This window comes from Myotis daubentonii, chromosome 1 (genome assembly GCF_963259705.1).
Source record: "Myotis daubentonii chromosome 1, mMyoDau2.1, whole genome shotgun sequence".
In the NCBI taxonomy this organism is placed as follows: Eukaryota; Metazoa; Chordata; class Mammalia; order Chiroptera; family Vespertilionidae; genus Myotis; species Myotis daubentonii.
The window spans coordinates 30,346,337-30,367,931 of NC_081840.1; the positions used below are offsets into that span (position 1 = coordinate 30,346,337).

Sequence of the window (21,595 nt, forward strand, 5' to 3'; positions counted from 1 at the left end):
GAACCCCATCTCATGGCACCAGGAACAGGAACTGGGGCACCGGCCCTCACCCACAGCAAGCACCACCGTCACCGCTTCCTTGCCTGCCTGTGAGCAGCTTCCTCCCGCCCTCCTCGCCCTCCTCCCCACCTCTGTCCTGCAGCCAAAGTATACATACGTGTACGTTAGAGATGCGAGTCTGATCCTCGCTCAAACCCCGCACAGTCCTCGCCCTCCCTGACAACCAGGATAATCTCCCGACCGTTCAGGTCCTCCAGTGGTCAGCGGCCTCTGCCTCCAACCCCACTCTCGGCAAAGCGGCCCCTCCTCCCTTCTCCACTTCTGCCACTGCCCCTTGTCCACGTGCTCCCTACACCGGGGCCCTCCCGCCTTGTGCTGTGCCTGCCGCATGCTGTGTGGGGCTCAGCACCTCCCAAACGCCTGGCGGGCAGGAGGTGTCACCAAGTCTTTGTTGAATGAATAAGTGTGTATAAGACTTCCACCACAAGCTATTTAAGTAGTCCACAGAGTGGTGTGTGCGCGTGCGTGTATTTATTTTTTGCATCCTGCAATTGACCACCTCAACCCCAGGACTACTTGCTCCAGCTCTTTTACCAGTTAGTTTTATGATTTAGGGAAAATTCTTTTATCTCAAGCCCCCTCATTTCTATAGGCCTCTGAGGCCCCTCAAGCTTCAGGGAGGTAACATCCAGGTGAAATTATGGCCAGAATTTTGGAGGTGACCAGACTCTGTTCTCTAAGTCCCATTATATCATCTATGAACTGTGCACCCCTGCAAGGTACCCGACTTTCCTGACTCCTGGTTTCCTGGTTATCTACAAAGTCATCCACCTTGCAGGTGGTGGTGAGACAAACGAGATGCATGGAAAGCCTTTGGTATAGAGTAAGTGCTCACTAGGATACTAGCTCTTATTACTGCTAACTGGGATTACATGATGCTATGATGATGCCTCATTTATACAGCATTGGACCTCACAAAGTCCATTCATAAATATTTCATTTTCAACACTGCTATGAGGTAGGCAGGCTTGGAAGTAGGCTGTGGAGTCTAGGGGTAAAGAGCACAGACTGGGGTCAGGGTCTGAGTTTGAATCCTGCCTCTGTTTAATCTCATCTATAAAACAGTGTCAACAGGATCAGGACCTCCCTTCACTGGGTGGCCGAGAAGGTTGAATGAGATATAAGTACATGAGTGGCATTTGACACAGTGCCTAAGAGAGGCACATTCCCAGAAACTATGGTCATATGACTTTCAAGGGGATATGTTTTCCAAATTACATTTTACTGGAAACACTATGAGGAGTTCCCTTCAAAGCCTCAGATGATTTATTAAAAAGGAAGTAACAGAATCCAGGGCCAGGCCTGGATGCAGCTGTAACCGAGATCCCTCCTTTGTTCCTGTAGCTTCAGAAGTACACCCTCCTCACCCCAATGCCTTGTCACCCCGATGGCCCAGGGACCAGAAAGAACATCTCATACAATCCCGAGCTGCCGGGACTCCCAGGCCCATAGGACAAGTTTTCCACAAGTTTGCAAGGGGTGGCCTCCTGGTAAGGCTCTGTCTGGAGGAGCAGCCCAGCCCTGAGAGCTTCCCCACAGATAGGAGCTCAGGCCCAGCAGCCTTTGCACAGCTCTCCTGTCCCGCCTCCCAGAGCCGCAGCCCCACTGCTTCATCCCGCACCCGGCCCTGTTCCAGCCTCAGGACCCAGCTTCCCGTTCTAAAAACAGAGCCAGAATGCAAGTTTTTAAATGAAGGGAGCTAACAAGCAACAAAATGACCTGGTGCAAGAAACAGAGAGGTGCATTGACCTTGAACCCTGTTAATCCCAGGGTGAGGTGTGCAATGAGCAGAGGGGGGCGCATGCAGCAGGTGGAGGGATTACTTTCTTGGCTTCCCCAGGTCCGGTACTCCAGGCTGGTGGTATCCAACATGGAGGGCTCAAGACACACCAATGGGATGCAGGAATAAAACATTAGACTTCCTGTTATTGTCCCATTCTTTTTAAATTTCTACACTGGGTATGCTTTATAATTTACAAACTTTATCACTCAAATGGGACGTATGTAGAACATGCTGTCATTTACTGGTGCCTGGCCTGTTGTGCTGCGCACGCTAGCAACTTACTCAATCCTCACAAATGCTGTGAGATCGGCACTACTAATATCCCCATTTGACAGATGAAACAACGGAGGCACTGAGATTAAATAACTTGGCCAGCGACATGGTCAGTAACGGGCAGAGGCGGGATTCACACCCGGGCAGTCTGGCCCGGAGCTGCAGTTCTTACGCACTTTCCTTGTGGCACCGCATATAAACCTGCGCGTGCTCATGTGCACATACTGGGGGTACGGGTGGTTTTTGTTCCCATTGGCGAACATGATGAGAAGTCTAGACTCCTGGCTCCAGGATGAACTAGGGAAGGGAGGGTAAGGCCTGTCCACCAAGGGCTGAATTTTGGGTACCCATGTAAGATTCTCCATGGTTTCCTTTCAGTAAACATTTAACCACTCGCTTTGTCTTGGAGCAGCATTTCTCAACCTGGGGGTCGAACGACCCTTTCACAGGGGTCGCCTAAAACCATCGGAAAACACATACATAATTACATATTGTTTTTGTGATGAATCACTATGCTTTAATTATGTTCAATTTGTAACGATGAAAATACATCCTGCATATCAGATATTTACATGACGATTCATAACAGTAGCAACATTACAGTGATGAAGTAGCAACGAAAATAATTTTATGGTTGGGGCTCACCACAACATGAGGAACTGCATTAAAGGGTCGCGGCGTTAGGAAGGTTGAGAACCACCGTCTTAGGGTCTTGTGCAGATCCTGAGGCTGCAAAGATCACCGAAAACAGGTCTTCTTCCCAGAGAGCGCATGACCTAATGTAGACATCCTAACACAATATAGGAGGTGCTCACTACCTCTCTTCTGACGGAGTAAGCGATGTTCACTCCTGCCTTCAAATTCGTTTTCTCATAAGCCGGGTGGCCATGCTGTATGTTAGAGATCAGTGCACCTCCGAGCGATCAGGCCACAAGACGACTTGCAGCCACATGGGAGTCACAGACGCTCCTGAACCTTGGCTCCGTTTTGGGCGAGTGGAGGGCGGCAGGGACAAGCACACAGACCACTCGCACCCTCAGGGCAGGAAGGGAAGGCGGGAGGGAAAGGGAAGAAGCTACAGAACATTCATCCGGTCAGGACTGAGCACGTTTCTGTGCCCAAAAGCACGGTGACAGAGATAAACGCTGCTCCTCAGATACTGCGCCACCGCTTACTCCCGGGGCCGGCAGTGTGCTGTTGAGTTTGTGTCATTCTCTTCTGCACAGACACTGAGACCTAATTATCACCTCTCCCAGGCCTGGGAGCACGGGTCCTTTGCCACCCCAGGCCCCCGACTTCCCCGTCAGGCCTCATTATTATTGCTCTTGAAAAAGTTTAACTCTTGAGTTAATGCTGAGCAACAAGGAAAGCCATCCAGACACCAGACGCTGGGCACAGGGAAGCGACCCTCAATACTGCATGTCATCCGCCACCGAGGTCACCGAGGCAGCTCGCACCTCTGTACCTGCCATGGTTCACCCAGGTGCCTAGGCTAACGATGCTCACGTATATATTTCATCAAATCCTATGTCTCCAGAAAAAAGTAAGCATGGCTTCCTGAGCTGCATTCTAGTTCCCAGGATGAAAAAACAAAGTATTTAGGGGCAAAGGGGAAGTTCTTCACCTGTGTGGCCTAATGCAAGACCCGAATAAAAATTCTTATATGAAACCAAACAAGATAAGAATTTTGCCTGAGTGGCTACACATAAGCAGTTCTACAGGGATGGTGGGCAGAAATGCAGAAAGTAACCAAGGTGAACAGTTTTCCTTTTATCTTAACCAGCAATGGATCAGAATGGAATACTTAAGAGCCCTGCTCTCCCTCCAAAACAAACAAAATCAAGCCAGGTTAGTACCGTGCTACGTATCAAGCCCAAGTCTTAGGATGTGACGATGGAGGATTTACCTATTAAATTCATGAACAAGGAATAATTTACATTTTGGTCCTATTCTCTTACATGCCAAAGGGTCTACAGTTCAGTGATAAGGCCCCAGAGCAGTATAAGTTAAAACAATTCCACTGCCAATGTGGACAGCTTCCCTTAAAATATACTGAGGAAATAGACTTAAAATACACACAGGGAAACTGAGATGGTTGAAGGATCTGAATGTGTCTAGAAATAAACAGATTCTCAGACCTGTGGGCAGCTGTCAGTTGCTTAAAACACTGTGCTGATTCTGAACAACTGCATCTTTTCAAACGACTAAACATCTTTATCGTAAGATAATCAATTGCTCCCGGATCCTGACGCCTGGTCAGGGGCATGGACACGACCAGGCATTTGAGCTAAATGCCTCTCTGAAGCGCCTGGTCGCCGGAGGACTTCCATTTTGCAGTCACATCCCTCCCTGCTTGTCGGAGGCTGGCTGCAGACACACACACGCTGACACGGGAGAGAACCCATCCCCCGATGGCTGGCACACGCACGCCACAGCCATCTCCTCGGGAATCTCCATTGTCACCACAACGAGGCCGCGAGAGAGCCAGACACAGACAGCAGCCTCCCGTCGGCCACAGGCAGAGCTGATGACTGAAATGGCACTTACTGTTGATGAGAAAAAAATCATTCCCGATGCTTAGCGAGGGCTCCAAGTTCCCGGCTGCACCTCCACCGCCCAGGCGCACGGCGGCCCCTCCCCCGGCCCGGCCCGCAGCCTCTCCATTCACTGGTTCAGCATCTTCCACAGGCCGCCCGCCCCTCGCTGCCACAAAGCTATGCCCTCAGGAAAGGAGGAGACCTGCTTCTCGGCTCCCTGCAATGTTTAATCTCAGTTTTCTCCCTTCCCATAAAGGAATCTCTCCGGCCCTTTACACACACACACACACACACACACACGCACAGTCTTTGTTCTGATGCTGCAGGATTGCCGTGCTGGGGGAAGAGAGTCGCAGTGTTATCTTGGCGATGGGTTATTTATGAAGTGCTATAAACCGACAGAAGAAACATTTTAGATTGGCACGCGGGCAAGAGGATTTCTGTCTCGTCAAATTCGATTTCTCTGTTTCATGTTTACAAGAATCGGTGAAATCGGAAGCCCCTGAGCATAACAGGGACATCTTCCTCCCTCTCTCCCCTTAAGGAAGAAATTTCCCTGAGGACGGGGTGCTTCTGCCCCCTTTAAAAAAATATATATATAAATTTGTATTGATTTTAGAGAGGAAGGGAGAGGGAGAGAAATATAGAAACATTAATGATGAGAGAGAATCACTGATTGGTTGCCTCCTGCACACCCCCCCACTGGGGATCAAACCTGTAACCTGGAATCAAACCGCGACCTCCTTGTTCATAGGTTGATGCTCAACCACTGAGCCACACCAGCCGGGCTGCCCTGTTTTTGCTGTTGTTCTGGACATCCTGGCTTAGGAGGGGCAGAGGTCATGTAGTCCATTCCTCTGCGTTTTGCAAACAAATGATTTCTTGTAGCACAAGTGGAGTTCAGGAGTTTGCAGAGGAAGGAATCTTGCCATTTCCCTTGCTAGCTCCTCTCAGGGTTTACCATAGCGCGAGTATCTAAAAGCTCCTCCCCCTCCAACAGCGGTTCTCTACGCGACCCCGAGGGGCTCCGCTTACAGGGGCACCTGGGTTTGTGTCCAAGCCCTTTCAGGCTCAGTCCCAGCCTGATTTTGAGACTCAATGAACTCAGTCATTTCTCCTGAACCCCGACTAGACTGGTGACATGAGGAGGGCAGATCTGAAAACAAACGTGTGCCCACATGCGTGGCTGCCTCTGGGACCTGCTCAGTATGACCCCGCACGGCTCAGTCACGGGGCCTGCCTGCTGTGGACACAGGCTACTGACCCAGTGGACAGCGGCTGCTGCCTCCTGGGGAAGCTCCCCACCCGCAGGAGGCATTTCTGCAGGGCCTGGGAAGGCAGCCACCGGCTCCAGAGGTGGGATGAGGGGGCGGTGGGAAGGAAAAGGGACAGGCAGGAGGCTGGCCTCACATCTAGCTCTCCGGGTGCTGAAATCTCCAAGTCCACTCTCCCACCCCTGGGTCACGCCCCCGGCGAGGGCCAGAGCAAGCCAAGGGCATGACTAGCAGCATTGTTTGGTCTTCCAGAATAACCTTGAGAAAACACAGATAGAGGGAGAGCAACAAAAATCTGTATCAGCTTAAAAAGGCACACATCTCCCCGCCCATTCTACAAGAAATGGAAAAACAATCTTAACACACAGTTGCCATGGTAATCGCTGCTGGGTTTAAATGACAACATTTTAATTGCTACTCTTGCAAAACAGGTGGGCTGCTCACACTGGTAGGTCCAGTGTGCTTTGCTAAAAAGTTTTTTTTCCAGACTTTTTGGTAGCGAGAGAGCTACAGAGTCTAATGAGGAAGGAGCCATATGGTAGGGAATAGGCGTAAGCCTTCCATCCCCACAGTGGCTTCAGGACGCCGAGTCTCTTACGGACACGACCATCACGGAGAGATCAGGAAAGAGATAACAACACTTAGAACATTTTTTTTAAGGAAAGAAAAAGGGCCCATGTCCCTTTTCCCATAATGAACATTTAGGAAATTCAGATCTGCAAAAAGAAAATTAAAATCTCCAATGATGCCAACGCCGACAGGTAACCAATGCACACGCTCCGGGTTACGCCTGCGCTGGGCTGTCTCATCTGTTCTTGGCACCAAAGCTTTGACTAGACCATCCTCAGGCCGCTGGAAAGTCCTTACAAACAGCCCCCCACGCCCCCATGAGAGAAGAGGCCCCACCAAGAACCCGCAGAGAGCCTCACTAACGCACAGCACCCCTGCCTCCCAGGGCGAGCTAAGGCTTTGGTGAGGCAGTTCTGGGAAACGGAAGTAGATGGGTTTCTAAGGAAGGAGATGAGTTTCTAAGGCGTTCAACTTCTGGGAGTTGGAAATCCAGGTAGACATAGGTGAGATACGCGTTGGGGTGAGTCTTTCTCTGGCATCGGCCCCACTGAAGGGACAATGGACAATGGCCGGGGCCCTGTTATCAGAGCTTTGGTCGGTGGGTGGATCTAGCCAACTTTACATCTTTTTGTCCATCCTCCAGCACCTTGTGCCTACCCTGCTCTTACTTCCAGGTAACCCGGCTTCCTCCACAGCGAGGACGGCACGTCCTGCTGGCTCTGAAAGACAGCTTCTGTGATGTCACCGTCTCCCCTGCACGGAGGTTTTGGGGGGTCGCTTCTCAAAGATGTCATCTGAGAAAACGTGGGGAAGGGGCGGCGCTAATAGCTTACAGTTTACAAAAGTTTAACTCTTCATGTAGCCGTCCCAGCAGCAGAGTGGTATGTAACTGACATTCATGTCATCAAGTCAGTTTCAGCTTCAGAAGAATCACACCGTCGCACCAAAATGTGTCCGGTGCCTCCAATGGCCTCCCCGTGGGTCAGAGCAATAGCGTGTCTCACGAGAGTTCAGATGCCCCCGGTGTTCCACGCTGCCCACGGGTCCGCGAGGGTCTCCACGCTCCTGCAGCGGCTGTGATGGAGAGCCCACTGAGCCCCACGCCCCACGCCCCACACCCCACGCGGCCTCAGCAAGGAACGCAGCATCGACGCCGGCTCCCTCTGCCCCTCGGATGACTTGGTTATTTCAGGAGACGGGTCCTCCAGGTTCTTTGCCTGAAGGCAGTGGTTCTCAACCTGTGGGTCGCGACCCCTTTGGGGGTCGAACGACCCTTTCACAGGGGTCGCCTAAATACATCCTGCATATCAGATATTTACATTCCGATTCATAACAGTAGTAACCCTACAGTTATGAAGTAGCAATGAAAATAATTGTATGGTTGGGGGTCACCACAACATGAGGAACTGTATTAAAGGGTCGCGGCAGTAGGAAGGTTGAGAACCGCTGGCTTACGGGTGTCATAGAAGCTGACGAACCCTTTACAAGCAGAGGACGAAGAGCTGTTTGGATCTAAGCCCCCTCCCCCTCCTTTCTCTATATGGGGGGTAGGTTTACAGTTTTGAGCACATGAAACAGAGTTTATTCGTTATTTATCTATGACTGCAGTATTTTCCCTACGAACAGCTGTAAACCTCCTTTTGCCCTGCCCTGTGCAGCCGCACTAACCTCGCCAGAGGCTCCAGCACCGCATGGGGGGACCCACGGTTGTCCTGGTACTTTCTTAACCGGGATCTTGCACGTGGTTTATCAACAGGGAAACCGAGGCACACAGGCCGCAGACCTGCTGACAGAGGGGCAGGCCCAGGATTTCTGCCTCGGTGCAGCACCGCGCCCCGCCCTCTGTGGCTGGCCCTGTGTTCCCCAGACCAGCACCACTGGCAGCACCTGGGCACTTGTTGGAACCGCACATTCTCCGCCGCACCTGGACCTACAGGGTCAGAAACTCTGGGGGTGGAGTACCCCACGTTTGCGGGAGCCCCAGGGATGCTGATGCACGTTTACGTTTGAGAGCCGCGGTTCTGCAATGAGTGGTAAATTCTACATTGAGCTCTCAGTTTTAGAAAAATTCTGAGAATCTACCTTTAAACCCTGAGGTCTCAAAGGAGCTATGTGCCCCCACGCTCTCCCCCCCCCCCCCCCCCGGTGCCGGGTGCAGTGGGACAGATGCCCTGGCTGCACCTGCCCTGGGCCCTGCGTGGCACTGACGGTGCCCTGGTCAGGGAATGTGCTCCCTGGGCTGCAGTGTCCCCTCTGTACAGTGGAGGCACTGGCCTTGCAGGGCTGCTGCCAGAATGAGATGAAATAATACATATGAGGAGCCTGGCACTTCAGAGTAAACAACACTGGTTTCTCCTCCTATTCACCCCATAGTCTGAAATGATCAGAAGTTTCATGTGCATTTGAGTAACCCTGTAATTCACCTCTACTGTTATGAGAATGAACCTGATACAACAGGTCTTTTTTTCCCTTCTTCAGTCTTCCTGAGGTCTGAGACTTCTGAATACCATTTGTAACTTTGACACTAAAGGCTTGTAGTTAAAGTCCTGAAGTCATGGAGCTGGGCACCTGTGTAGGGTCTCCCTCCAACTCTTACTATTTTTTAAAAAAAATATTTTTATTGATTTCACAGAGGAAGGAAGAGGGAGAGAGAGATAGAAACATCAATGATGAGAGAGAATCATTGATCGGCTGCCTCCTTCTCGCCCCCTACTGGGGATCGAGCCCATAACCTGGGCATGTGCCCTTGACTGATATGGAACCCAGGACTCTTCAGTCCACAGGCCAATGCTCTATCCACTGAGCCAAACCGGCCAGGGCCAATTCTTACCATTTTTAACGAGCAATGTTGTCCCTGCCACAGGAGCGAATCCGCAGAGCATTGTGAGCAGGACTGAAAAGGGTAAAGTGTCCAGAATTCTCTGCCAATGAGGCCATTAGTGCTTCCTGCAGGATGGCAGGTCCGGCTGGCCCTGTCCAAATCTAAATTCTGCAGCCTGTGCTGCTCCCCCCCCCCAACCCCCGCCCCCCTATCCCCTCCAATGACGATACGATCAGCGTCAGAGATCAGACAGGTAGCTGACTCTGCGTGGGTCTGAAGGCAGGTCTGAGCTTGCTGCCTCAATCCAGATTCACTTGGAGGGTAAACTCAACGAAGAGTTTCCCAGCCTCTCAGCCTGGCCTTTGCTTTAGGGAACATGAGCTCTTCCCTCCCTCGTTCCTTAGTTCTGAAGGGAAGGGATCTGGTTCATTTCAGTGTACCAAACTAGAAGGGTCTGGGGTAACAGGAAGGCAACACAACCGCCCGAGTTGGAAGCCTGGTTGCCTCAGGCACTGGCGGGGACTGTGGGCATGTTGAACTTCAGTGCCTCAGTGTTGTCATCTGTAAAATAGGGTAATGGCAGCTACCTTTCAGAGTTACAATGGAAACTAAGTGAAATCATGCACAAAAAGGACACTGTCAAGAACACAGCTGGCAGGCAATATATTTGCCATTATTTCAGCTCCTTATTTTGCCAACTGCTCCTTCCAAAAAGACCCCTGAAATTCCACCTGCTGTGTTTTTCTCTTGCTCACCAAGGAATTGGCTGAAGACAGGCAGCCAGAGAGGAGAGAGGAAAAAGCAAACAGCCTATTAAACTCTGAAGTGATATAACCAAAGCATGAATGATGGAGAGTGACGGTCACTCTAGTCTTCAGGAAGCGCAGGCCATGACCAGGTACGATGCCACCCTCCCCTCCACTAGTGCCAGGTGCCCAAGACGACTCAGGATATAAAGGCAATGCCAAAGAAGACATACTGCACACAGTTTACCCAACAGAAATGGTCTTATTCTTATGCACTGAAATGTCCATTCACTTCAGCAACTACCTGAAGCTCTGCTCTAAGTGCTGGAAATGAGAGAGTCAGAGACACTGGTCTCACAGCAGAAAGGCCTCTCTCAGTTAGACATCACCGAGGCAATCCTCTCTGCTCAGCAAACACGCTCCTTACACTCAGTGTCCGTAGGGAAAAACACTCGTTAAACGCCGGCTCCCCACGCTGGCCCTGTGCCAGACACAGACACAGCATGTCCTCACAGTGGTCTCGGATGTGAACAGTGCTGTTAGGCACACGACGCAGATTTGGAAACTGAGGCTTAGAAAGACTAGCGCACGACTCAAGTTTCCATGATGAGTACGCGATAAAGTCAGCACGGGCTCAAAACCTGTGCTCGTCAACCCTACTTGGGTTACCGCCATGGATTTCCACAGTTTTTTTAAAACTGGCAATCGAGAGAAGTTGGATTCAGCCCAGCGTATGCTGCCAGCTAAGTCACCCCAATACTTGCCTTCGGCAGACCCTCCATTGCTAAGAGTCCATGAATGACTCAGACTTCATTGAGGACACCAAGTCTGAAGTTGAGATTTAAGGTCTTCTCGGACTTGGCCCCAGCCTAGCTTTGTAGCGTCACCTCCCACGCCCACAGAGCCTCTTGTCACTTCCTGAGGGACTTGCACACTGCTCAGCCCCTGTACCTTTTTGCTCACAACACGCGTCTGTCGGACTCTGCCATCAGTAACACTGAGGAACCCCAAGCCCTCATCCAGGACCATCTGGGAACGCCACTCTTCTGTGAGGCTCTTCCTAATCCCCGCCCCTCTCGGGGAAGATGAGAGGTGAGCCCTCAACCCACTTGGCTTTACAGCTGCTCAGATGTCGCTCCCATCAATGTAACTGACTCATCTTCCTTCCTGTCTGTAGTTCTCAAGGCACTCAGCCTGGTGCCTTTGCTGCAGGTTTATAGTGAACGCCGAGGCAAAGGAAATGCCAAATTATCAAGAGGATCTTGTTTTCATCACACCCCAATACTCCATCACCTTGCAGGTTCTCCGGTATATTACACATACGTGTGTTCTAAACACAAAAAGACTGGCTACACACAAAGTCGCATGCGTGGGCCCAAAGCCCAGGGACTGGTTTTTGTACGTCAGGTTGCAATTAACAAAACAAAACAAAATAAAAACACTTTAATTGGGGCCTGTCTTTGGAAAGAGAATTTGAAAACAAAAAACATTTAAAAGCTTTGAGTGGCTTTATCACCATCATCATCCCTTTTCGAGAAGATAAAATTAACAGTCTTGTTTCCGATAAGGTTGCTCTGGAAAACAGAGCTTTGATCTGTAGCCAGGCTGTGCCTCCCGCGTCCCCACCTTAGCACCAGGTGCCCACAGCACTTGGCACACCCAGCGCTCCACCTTGAGTGTGCCAAGCCCCTGCCATGGGGGAGCAGCACCTAGAAATCAGGCCTGCGCCCTGACCCACTTGCATTTGCCACCCACGGGCAGGAACCAGCAGGCGTGATTTCATCTGGGGACTCGCAGGCCCTAAAGCAGAGTTACAATTTCTAAACAATTCCTCCATAAGGATCTCTTTTCAAAGTTTTTCTAACTCTCATTTAAACCTAACCCAATTCATGTGAAATTTCAAGGTAAAGAAAAAAAAAACTATTAAAGTAGAATTTACCAGAATATCTTCCTATATTGTTTAAATGGATTCCATTCATTCTTACCCACCGCTGCCTCTGTCTGTGCAGTTGTAAGCCCACTGGATTACAAGGCGGGCTCAGTGCCTCGCCGGCGGAGCAGCCGCTGCACTGGCGAGCAGGGATCATCCTGAGGCCATTTCTTACCTGGATCCAATGACGTCGAAAAGATGCTGCCAGCGGTCGTTGATTTTACTGAGCTTGTCATCGATCTCGGCCGCTCTGGTCTGGTTGCTGGCCTTGATCAACTGGTCACCCATTTGCTTTAATTGCAACTTGTTCTCGCTAAACAGGTTTATTTCTTCCATGCAGTCCTGGCAAAGGCACCAAAGCAAAGCTTCAATGACTGCCCAAAATTCATTCCTTTGCCAGGCAATAAATACACCGTTGCCTCTTGGAAAAAATGTTTTTAATTAAAAAACTTCTCAGACCTGTTAATACAACTCTCAGTGAGCAGCTCAGAAGCCAAGCAGTGCCCACTCCGCACACGTGGGATACACAAGGCCGTGGTTACTTACAGCCCCGGCTTCCCCTCACCGAGTTCTTCTAATCTCGCCTACTCGGGAGTGAGGACACCTGCGTCTAAGTAAATTAGCCTATAGAGTCAGCGTTTTCCTGAGCGGCAAGAATGCTTCTACCTTTCTCTGTGGCTATTAGTAACCTTCAAAATGATGAGCTCCATGACTGTTGGCCTCTCCCCTTTGGCAAGGGGGGCTCTGTAATAATAACAACTAGAAAAGCCATAACTCACTCGGAGTGTAAACAGATGCGTAAGGAGATGGGGGTGAGGGTGAGGCGGGGAGGGAGGCGCTTCCCTGGAGGAACTCCCCTCAATTCACAACACCCCGCCCTCTAGAGGGGCCCCACACTTTCCATCTCTCTGGAATCCCCACTTACCAGCTCTTCTCTGGGAGGGAACAGAAAGAGTGAGAAAGTCCCTTCAAATTTCTAAAAAGCTACTGGAAGCACACCAATCACACACCACTGCGAGCCGGTGAGAGGGGTGGGGAGGACCGCGGGAGGGGTCCCTGCAGTCAGTGGGCGCTGCTGCTTACCTTCTGTAGCTTGTCGATCATTTCTTCGATACTAACATCTGCTGTCTGCAGGACCTTGTTTTCCATCTGCACCAGCCAGGCACACAGCTCTTTATTTTTCTCATTGAACACAATCCATGAATTGAGTCTGTCTTCAATCTCCTGTTTACGTATAGCCACCTGGAAACGAAAATGCACTTGGCAGCTGAGTACAGGCAGGAAGGCAAGTGTTTCCCTTCCCATCCCCCCATCGAAGGACTACGAATTTCATTCATTTCAATCAGTCGCCCTATCGACTTAAATTACTACGTTTCCGCCTCTTACGCTCCTCGGGTTTAACAACAGAATTTGCTCTCTCCTTTGATAAATGTCATAAAAAACAACAAAGATGGTACCTGACCAAAAGGGCTCAGTTTTATCCAATATTATCAGGTTATATTAAAAAACTAGAAACAGGAAAGGTTAAGTGAATAACTTAAGCATCACCTAAGTTTTTCTGTTCCTGTTCTTTCTAATATACATTCGCTGAATGCTTGCTGCATGCTAACTTTTAACGTTAGGGCCCAAATCCTTTCCTTTTAAAAAGTGATCGTCTTTTTACCTTCTTAAGGACAATGTCCTGCCTATTTACTTAAAAAAGCATAATACAGATCCAGTTATGAACCTAACAGTTGTAATGCAAATGTGCCATGAAAATTCAAGTCATTTAAACATCCTAGTTTTGTATTTCAAAACAAAAGCAAAGCAAAATTAGATTAAAAGCAACAACAACGCACATCACTCACTGACTTCACCTTCCCACCATGTCCTACCACTGTGGACAGAAACCATGGGAATGGGATGGAATACTGGCCCACAGCACGCAGGCGGCCCCCCCCAATGCCCAGCACTTCCGGAGGCACAGGCAACCCTGAGCTGGTCTCAGCAAAAGGTCTTCCTCCTCCCAGGGTTCAAATATATTCCTTCAATAAATATAAATTCAAAGAATGAAATCGGCTTTTTTCTATGTAAAAAAAAATCCTCTCAAGTATTAAAAATCTTTTTAAGCTTAGAGTTAAAAGGGGTAGTAGCTAAAGGGTTCTTTTGGGAAAGTTTGAACACCCCACTTTGTGGATGGGGAAACGAAGGCTGAATTCCCAGAGAGTTTCTTGCTATGCACAGAACACCTCTGCTGTTTTCAGAGTGGAGGTCAAAATGTCTAGTATTTGCACCCCCCACCCCCCCCACAACCAAATGTGTTAAAAAGGCCCAGAGAACTATCCCCCCAAAACCAGGTTTTGTGTTTCTGCTCCCCAGGGCATCTATTTATCTTTGTTTGAAAAAACCCTGGCATTTTGCACTGCATCACTTTGGTAAGCTTCATAATGAGGAACATCTGGACCCCTGTCTTTGCTGCTTAACTTTCAGGATACTTTTCATATTTTCTAAATATTTTCTTTTATATAAAGTTTGAATGAAAATTCTAAAAGGACATTTAAAAGTAGGGTACACTGTGACTATTAAATACTAAAATCAAGAAAGAAAAATGCTTTTACTTTATGAAAATGCATCCCAAAGTGTCTGAATTTCAACTCTTAAAAATACATCTCATAATTCACAAGATGAGATTTGGGAGTTTACTTTTCTTAGAATTACATGTTTGTAAAACAAAGGTCTGTTGGAACCCTTTAATTCCGTCTTGATCCTATCACAAACACTGCCGAATACCCCACCACAATCTCACTCTTAATCAGAAGTGAACCCCTCGTGAGCCACTGAGGTGCTAAGGGTAGCAGCGGATCATTTCTTTCAGAGTTTTACAAACTTGACAGAAACATCGGGTGGCACGCGAATGCGGAGCTCTGGGATGCAAGGCAGCCCCTGTGGGACCCTAAGTGCGACTCAGCCCAGAAGAGGTGCTGCCGCCTCTGCTCTAAGTCCGGCCTCCGGAAGGGGTCCCTTCTGGGCCCTAATTCTAACCCACAGATTAGTCTTGTCATCTGCTCGGGACAGAGAGCGCACGCACGCGGCGGGCATAACTGCAACCCCTCACACACTTCACCTGGCTTTCTACGAGGCGCGCTAACAATGTGCCAAGTCCCAGCACGGAGCACTGGAGAAACAAAGGGGCAGGTCTGCCACACCGGTCGCTGCCTGCGAAGGGAGCAGCGGGCTGGGCTCCAGCGGAAAGGGCCTCCGGTCAATGAAATGAAGCTCCTTTCTACTTTGTCTGGCCCTCGAGACGGTTCCATAAACTCCACCACAGCCGTGCCCTGCCGTGAACCGACTTACTCTTAGGCAGAGGTCCTCCCATTGTCTGTGCAGAAGCTCTATCTGCTCCTTCAGCACCATCACGTCCTCCACAAGAATGTGCTGCGTGAAGTCGCTTTTCATAGTTTGAAGTTCTTTCAAGTTCTGAGTCCAGCTAGCCAAAGACTTCTCTAGCTCCTGCATTAAACACGAGAACAGGGAGAGAGAAACAACAAACCTTCAACTCAAACTGCTGTTGTTTCCAAACCTGTAGGCTAATCCTTTGATTGGACTCTGGGGGAGGGGACACCCGGAAGGGGGCGGGCCCTCCCGAATGAGAAACAGCCCGGGCCAGCTCCTGCAGGGGAGGCCGGCCAGCTCTTCACCACCCTTTTCTCAAAAGAAAACTCTTCTACCTCTATTTTCATTTTCTCAGGTAGTTCAGATTTTTATATAATGAATTCTACTTTAAAGTCATGTCGATTTTTACCTTTATTTAGAGGAAAGCAACAATCTCAATCTCTCTCTCTCTTTCTCTCTCTCTCTCCCTCACACACACACACACACACACACACACACACACACACACACACACACACTTCTAATTCTGAAACTACGCCACAGAAATGTAGAAAGTTGATTTCCTATTCTTAAAAAACACCTAAGAAATGCACGGGTGCCATCTTGGCAATCATATAACAACAGCTTCTGTTCAAAGGGAATTATTTTGGTTAACTTTCAAAAAGAAAGTTAAAATACAATGAAAGAAAAAAAATAAATGGTTACTAAATAACTGGCAGAGATTGGTTAGCATAAAATTTCCTGTGGCCCTGGAAACATTTTTTTTTTTTCAAATAAATTGGTCAAATTTAAACCTTTTGAATTTTAGGACATAATCAACACAATTACTTTCACAACAGGGGAGATAAAAGGAAACAGCTAGAACATTTACACGTCTTTTTAAAAAAGAATACATTTTTATTGGTTTCAGAGAGGGAGATAGAAACATCAATGATGAGAGAATCAATGATAGGCTGCCTCCTGCACACCCCACACTGGGGATCTAGCCCGCAAGCCTGCAACCCGGGCACAAGCCTTTGCCTGGAATCAAACCTGGGATCCTTCAGTCTGCAGGCTGACACTCTATCCATTGAGCCAAAGCAGCTAGGGCACGTGTCTTTAAAAAGTAAAAAAATAAAATTGCATGGTCTGTTACTGTTTTGTGAGCACTTCCAAGTAACTCTGTGAGAGCTATAGCACAATGAAAAGATCACTAGTTCAAGAGCCATTTTTATCGTGCTTACGATTCCTCATACTTTGGCACACTGTGAGGGTCTCCATTCACACCTGCCCATAGGAAAGTGAAAGACGACGATTCACATCAGAAACATGGCTGAGTGAGGCAACAATAACAATGTGTGAGTTCTGATTGATCTCATTTCTACACTGGTATGATCTCACAAGCTACTGCCAATAATTTACGTTTAATAAAATGGTCTGGAGAATTCTTTTTTAAAGGTTGCGTGGGGACTAGGAAATACCATCTTTACCAGAAATCATTATTTTGAATTTTTGTTACCTAGTTTTAGCCTCACAATTCTAGTAAAGTGGGTGAGAGCAGATACAGCAGCAGAACAGTTTCCATGAGCTATATAATATAAAGGGGGCGACTCGTAAGTGGAGGCACATCACCCACTGACTTAACTACAGGAACCCCAAAGACCACTGAGCTCATGCGGTGTCTCCCTGCTCAGAGGTGCCGACTCAGATGCCTGTGTATTAGGGAGGCGTGTATAAGTTACCCACAGCCAACTTGAAATCAATTTGGTTTGCATACTTGGTTGGTTTCTTCCTACAACTGAAAGGGTAATTAACAGGTATAAAACTTTTGAATATGGGCATTCTTATGATTCCTAACAAGAAGGCTTCTCTGATTCATTGGATGAGGTTGGGATTCCTGTTTTGTGCTCTCATGGTCCCTGGTACTTTTTCCTGTAACACTACCCATGCTTACAGTTATTCTCACACACACCTATGCAAACAGTGGAACTCTTTGGTTAACATGTGCCTCTCCAGTCGTCTAGATTGTCAACCCAGTACTGGCCAGGGCCATAACAACCTTGCTCACAAATACATTGCCTAGCACCTACCACAATGCCTGGTATTTAATAAATTCTCAGATATCAAAATGTATGATCGAAAGGGAAACAATTTGACATAGTCTTAAGAGCTCTCAAATGTTCATAAATATTAGGTATAAAAAGCAAGGAATCAATATATAGAGCGAGACCTACTGTGGAAGTTTACTACAGCTGATGCTCAGTATTTGTACAAACATTTAAAAAATCATGCTTCTGTCTTTAAATTAAAATACTCTGGATTTGCTACCAAACTAATTGTGAAAGAGAACACATCAGATAGGTTTCCCTTTCTTTAATATAACCAGCTAAACTGTCTATATTGCAAGAATAATTCCAATTGTTCATATAATACAGGATTGTCAAACAAAGTAATTACATCAAGTAATGCATCACACAGGCCTTGACTGGACTCTAGTATAGCACAGCAGTTAAAACCTTTGCCTGTGGATGCAACTACCAGTGCATTGGCAAGTCTTCTCTACATTATCATTTGGGTAAAAAACGGACCAAGAAATGAATGTATGTATGTGTATGTATGTACTTAAGTACATACGTATGTAATATATATGCCTGAATATCTTTAGAAGAACATATAAAAAATTGGTAACACGGATTGCTTCTGTGAAAAGAAACTGATGGGAGAAAAAATTTTCATGTAGAGTAGTCCCCTCTCATCCATGGGGGATGTGCTGGACCCCCAGTGGACGCCTGAAATGGTGGATGGTACCTAATCCGGTATAACTGTTTTTTTCCTATACATACATACCTATGATAAAGTTTAATTTATAAATTAGACATAGTAAGAGATTAACAATAACAAGTAATAATAAAATAGGACAATTATAATAGTATACTGTAATAAAAGTTTTGGGAATGTGGTCTGGGCTCTCTCTTTCTCAAATATCTGGAATTTTCCATTTAATATGTTGAGCTGCAGTTGACTGCAGGTTACTGAAACCGTGAAAAGCAAAACCATGGATAAGGGAGGTAGTATTGTGTACCGTTTGTGCCTTCTCAATTTTGGACCGTATCATATTGTTTATTAAAAAATTACCTTAAAAATAAAATTGTCCCAAGGACTCAATTGTTTGACAAGTTTCATGAACACAAATGCCCACTATAGCCATTTTGATAGTAGTGAAAAGCTAGTATATGAAGTATATAAATCACACACACACACTCACACACACACGCACACACACAGAATTATTCCATACAGAAACCTGGTTGTCACTGGAATATAGTTTTCCTAGGAGGAAAGTACAGCCCAGACTGGTCCAGGGGCTGGTGTGTCTCCCCAGGTGATTCAGGACGGTAAACACTGCCCTAGACAGGCTTCAGGTTACGTAGGATCCTTTGGAATAGGGGCATGGTTGACTGAAATTCATGCTCTCGGACTCTCTCCTGCATTGTTTCCCCTGCGAGAGAGGATGTGGAGGCTATGGGAGCTGAAAGGATCCTGGTGGAAACTGAGAAGTGTGATACTTGGGGAAGTCATGTCCTCTTATGAGTTTGTAGTTTGCATTCTGCACTGGTTTCTAGACTTTATGGGAGGAAATTCTGTGTATCGACCTGAGAGTGACTCCCCACCCTCTCATTAGACCTGAAGTGTAGATCTAAACCTAAAAATGTAGAGACGATAAAAACTTTGAAAATTAGGAAGAGGTAGGAACCTTCTGGACCTAACAAAGACACCACCTGCAAATATCAGAGTTAAGGGTGAAATGTCAGAATAATTCTTTTAAAAAAAAATCAGGATTAACATGAAGGAGCCAGCCATTAATACTTCCATTCAGCATAGTTATGGAAGCAGTGACCAGTGTAGGTAGGACAGAAAAAATTATAATTAAAAGGAAGAAACAAAAAGGGGTCGTTTTCCACAAATAGTGATTGTTGACATAGTCATCCAAAAGAATATGTAGACAAATTATTAGAATTAGCAAAAGAGTTTAGCAAGATGGCTGAATATAATACAGTGGGGCCTTGACTTACCAGTGTCCCGACTAACGAGTTTTTAAAGATATGAGCCATCTCTCGGCCGATTTTTTGCTTTGAGTTGCGAGCTAAAATTCTGGTTACGAGCCAACTTTAGATACCCCACCGCTAGTTGGTGCAGCGAACGTCACAGTGAACGCCACAACATCAGCCCAGCATCACCTGTCTCACTCGTTCACAATTGATTTGACATACGAGTAATTTGAGTTACGAGCTCCATCACGGAACGAATTAAACTTGTAAGTCAAGTATCGATATATAAAGTTAGTCACATTTCTAGGCACCAGTGATAAACAGAAAATATAACCAAAAAAAGGCAGAATGTTTAATAGCTTCAAAAACAACACATCAAGAAATAAATCTAACAAAAGATGCACAATACTATGTGAAGAAAATTATAAAACAGGAGAAACATGCCACATTCAATACTACACAAAATGCTTCTAAAAGTTGTGGAAAATCAAAGACCCAAGGATATCCATACTAAGGTGGGAGAACAAGGTCTGGGCACATATCATGCCTGAAATAAAGATCTGATTTGAAAGATAAGATAAGCAGACCAGTGGGACAGAGAACCAAGAAAGAAGTTCTGTGTATGTGGAAACATGATATTTGACACTGGACTATTCAATAAATAGGCATCAGGACAACTGACTATCCACGTGAATAAAAAAATTGAGCCTTTAACTCAAAAGTTACTCAAAAGTTAATTCTTCAGCCCTGGCCAGGCGGTTCAGTCGGTTGGAGCATCGTCCCATACACCAAAAGGTTGCAGGTTCAATCCCAGGTCGAGATTCCTATGGGAGGCAACTGATCAATGTTTCTCTCTCACATTAGGTTTCTCTATTTTTCTCTCTCTAAAATCAATGAAAACATATCTTTGCGTGAGGATTAAAAAAAGAATCAATTCTTCAATGAATAAAGGTATAAGTTAAAGAGCAAAGCATGAAACTTTCTGAAGAAAATGTAAGAGTTTATCTTTATGACTTTAGTATGAAGATGTCTCAAAGGAAACAGAAAATGAAGATATTGATAAATTCATCTATATTAAAATGACAAAAAATATCCTCCCCCCCCCCCCCCCAGCCAGTGACAGCAAGAAAAAGTAGAAAAAGAAGTTCTTGGATGGGAGAAGACATTTGCAATGTCTATATTCAACAGAGGAGAATTATCTAAAATAAATAAGTAGCTACTTCAAATCAATAAGAAAACAGCCCAACAGAAAAATGAGTCGAGTATATAAACAGGGAATTCATAGAAAGCAAATCTGAAAAGATGATAAACATGAAAGAAATATTGAACTTACTAGTAATTAAACTACAAAGAGATACCATCTCACCCCTATCAGACTATCAAAAGTTTTAAAAAATTGACAATACCAAGTGATTGGAGAAAGAATAAATTGTTTCCTATTGATATAATGCATCAACACAGCAGTGAGAATGAATGAGTTGTGGGTATCAACACTGATGACTCAAAATCATAATAAGGGGAAAAGGTTGCATTATATGTGTTATATAGTATGGTACTGTTCATGTAAAGTTTAAAAACAAAAGTAACACTTCTATATTTTATTAAGAACTACGGACACATGGTAAAATGATAAAAAAAAGTGCATAAGCATGGTAAAAGAACAAATTCAGGGTTGTAAACACTTCCGGGGAGGGAACATACTTTGAAAATCATCCAGGACACTGTAACTGTATTTGTGATGTTTTACTTTCCAGCTGAGTGATGGTTTCGTGGCAGTCTGTCATATCATTTGTTACGTTAAAAATATTTTGCATGTCAGATATATTAAAATGAAGGGGGAAAAACAGATTTCTAGCACAGCTGACATATGAGACTACTTAGTTCTTCCTAATTATTTCAATTTGACTGAAGTCACTGAAGAAAACCAACAAAAAACAAAAACAAGACAAAATACATTCCAAAAGGCTTTTGATGTCTTTTAAACATCAAACCTGCAAAGAGGGAAGAGACCCGGCAATTCCTGACCTGGAAATTTTACGGATGCAAATTCCTGTCTGCAAAGGCCTAAAACAGTGATGGTGAACCTATGACACGCGTGTCAGAGGTGACACACGAACTCATTTTTCTCTGTTAAATGGCATTTAAGTATATAAAATAAATATCAAAAACATAAGTCTTTGTTTTACTATGGTTGCAAATAT

At 46.4% G+C, this 21,595-nt stretch overlaps 1 protein-coding gene across 9 annotated transcripts in view; it reads right to left on the reverse strand.

The window, feature by feature from the left end:
• Positions 1-21,595, reverse strand: part of SYNE2 (spectrin repeat containing nuclear envelope protein 2) — a 316,273-nt gene that overhangs the window by 24,735 nt on the left and 269,943 nt on the right. For all 9 annotated transcript variants that reach the window (XM_059693959.1, XM_059693921.1, XM_059693929.1 and 6 more), the window contains 3 exons: positions 15,328-15,483; positions 13,078-13,236; positions 12,170-12,336 (listed from right to left, as the gene is read on the reverse strand). In XM_059693959.1, coding sequence (XP_059549942.1) covers positions 12,170-12,336; positions 13,078-13,236; positions 15,328-15,483 — 482 coding nt within the window. The remainder of the gene's footprint in view (positions 1-12,169; positions 12,337-13,077; positions 13,237-15,327; positions 15,484-21,595) is intronic.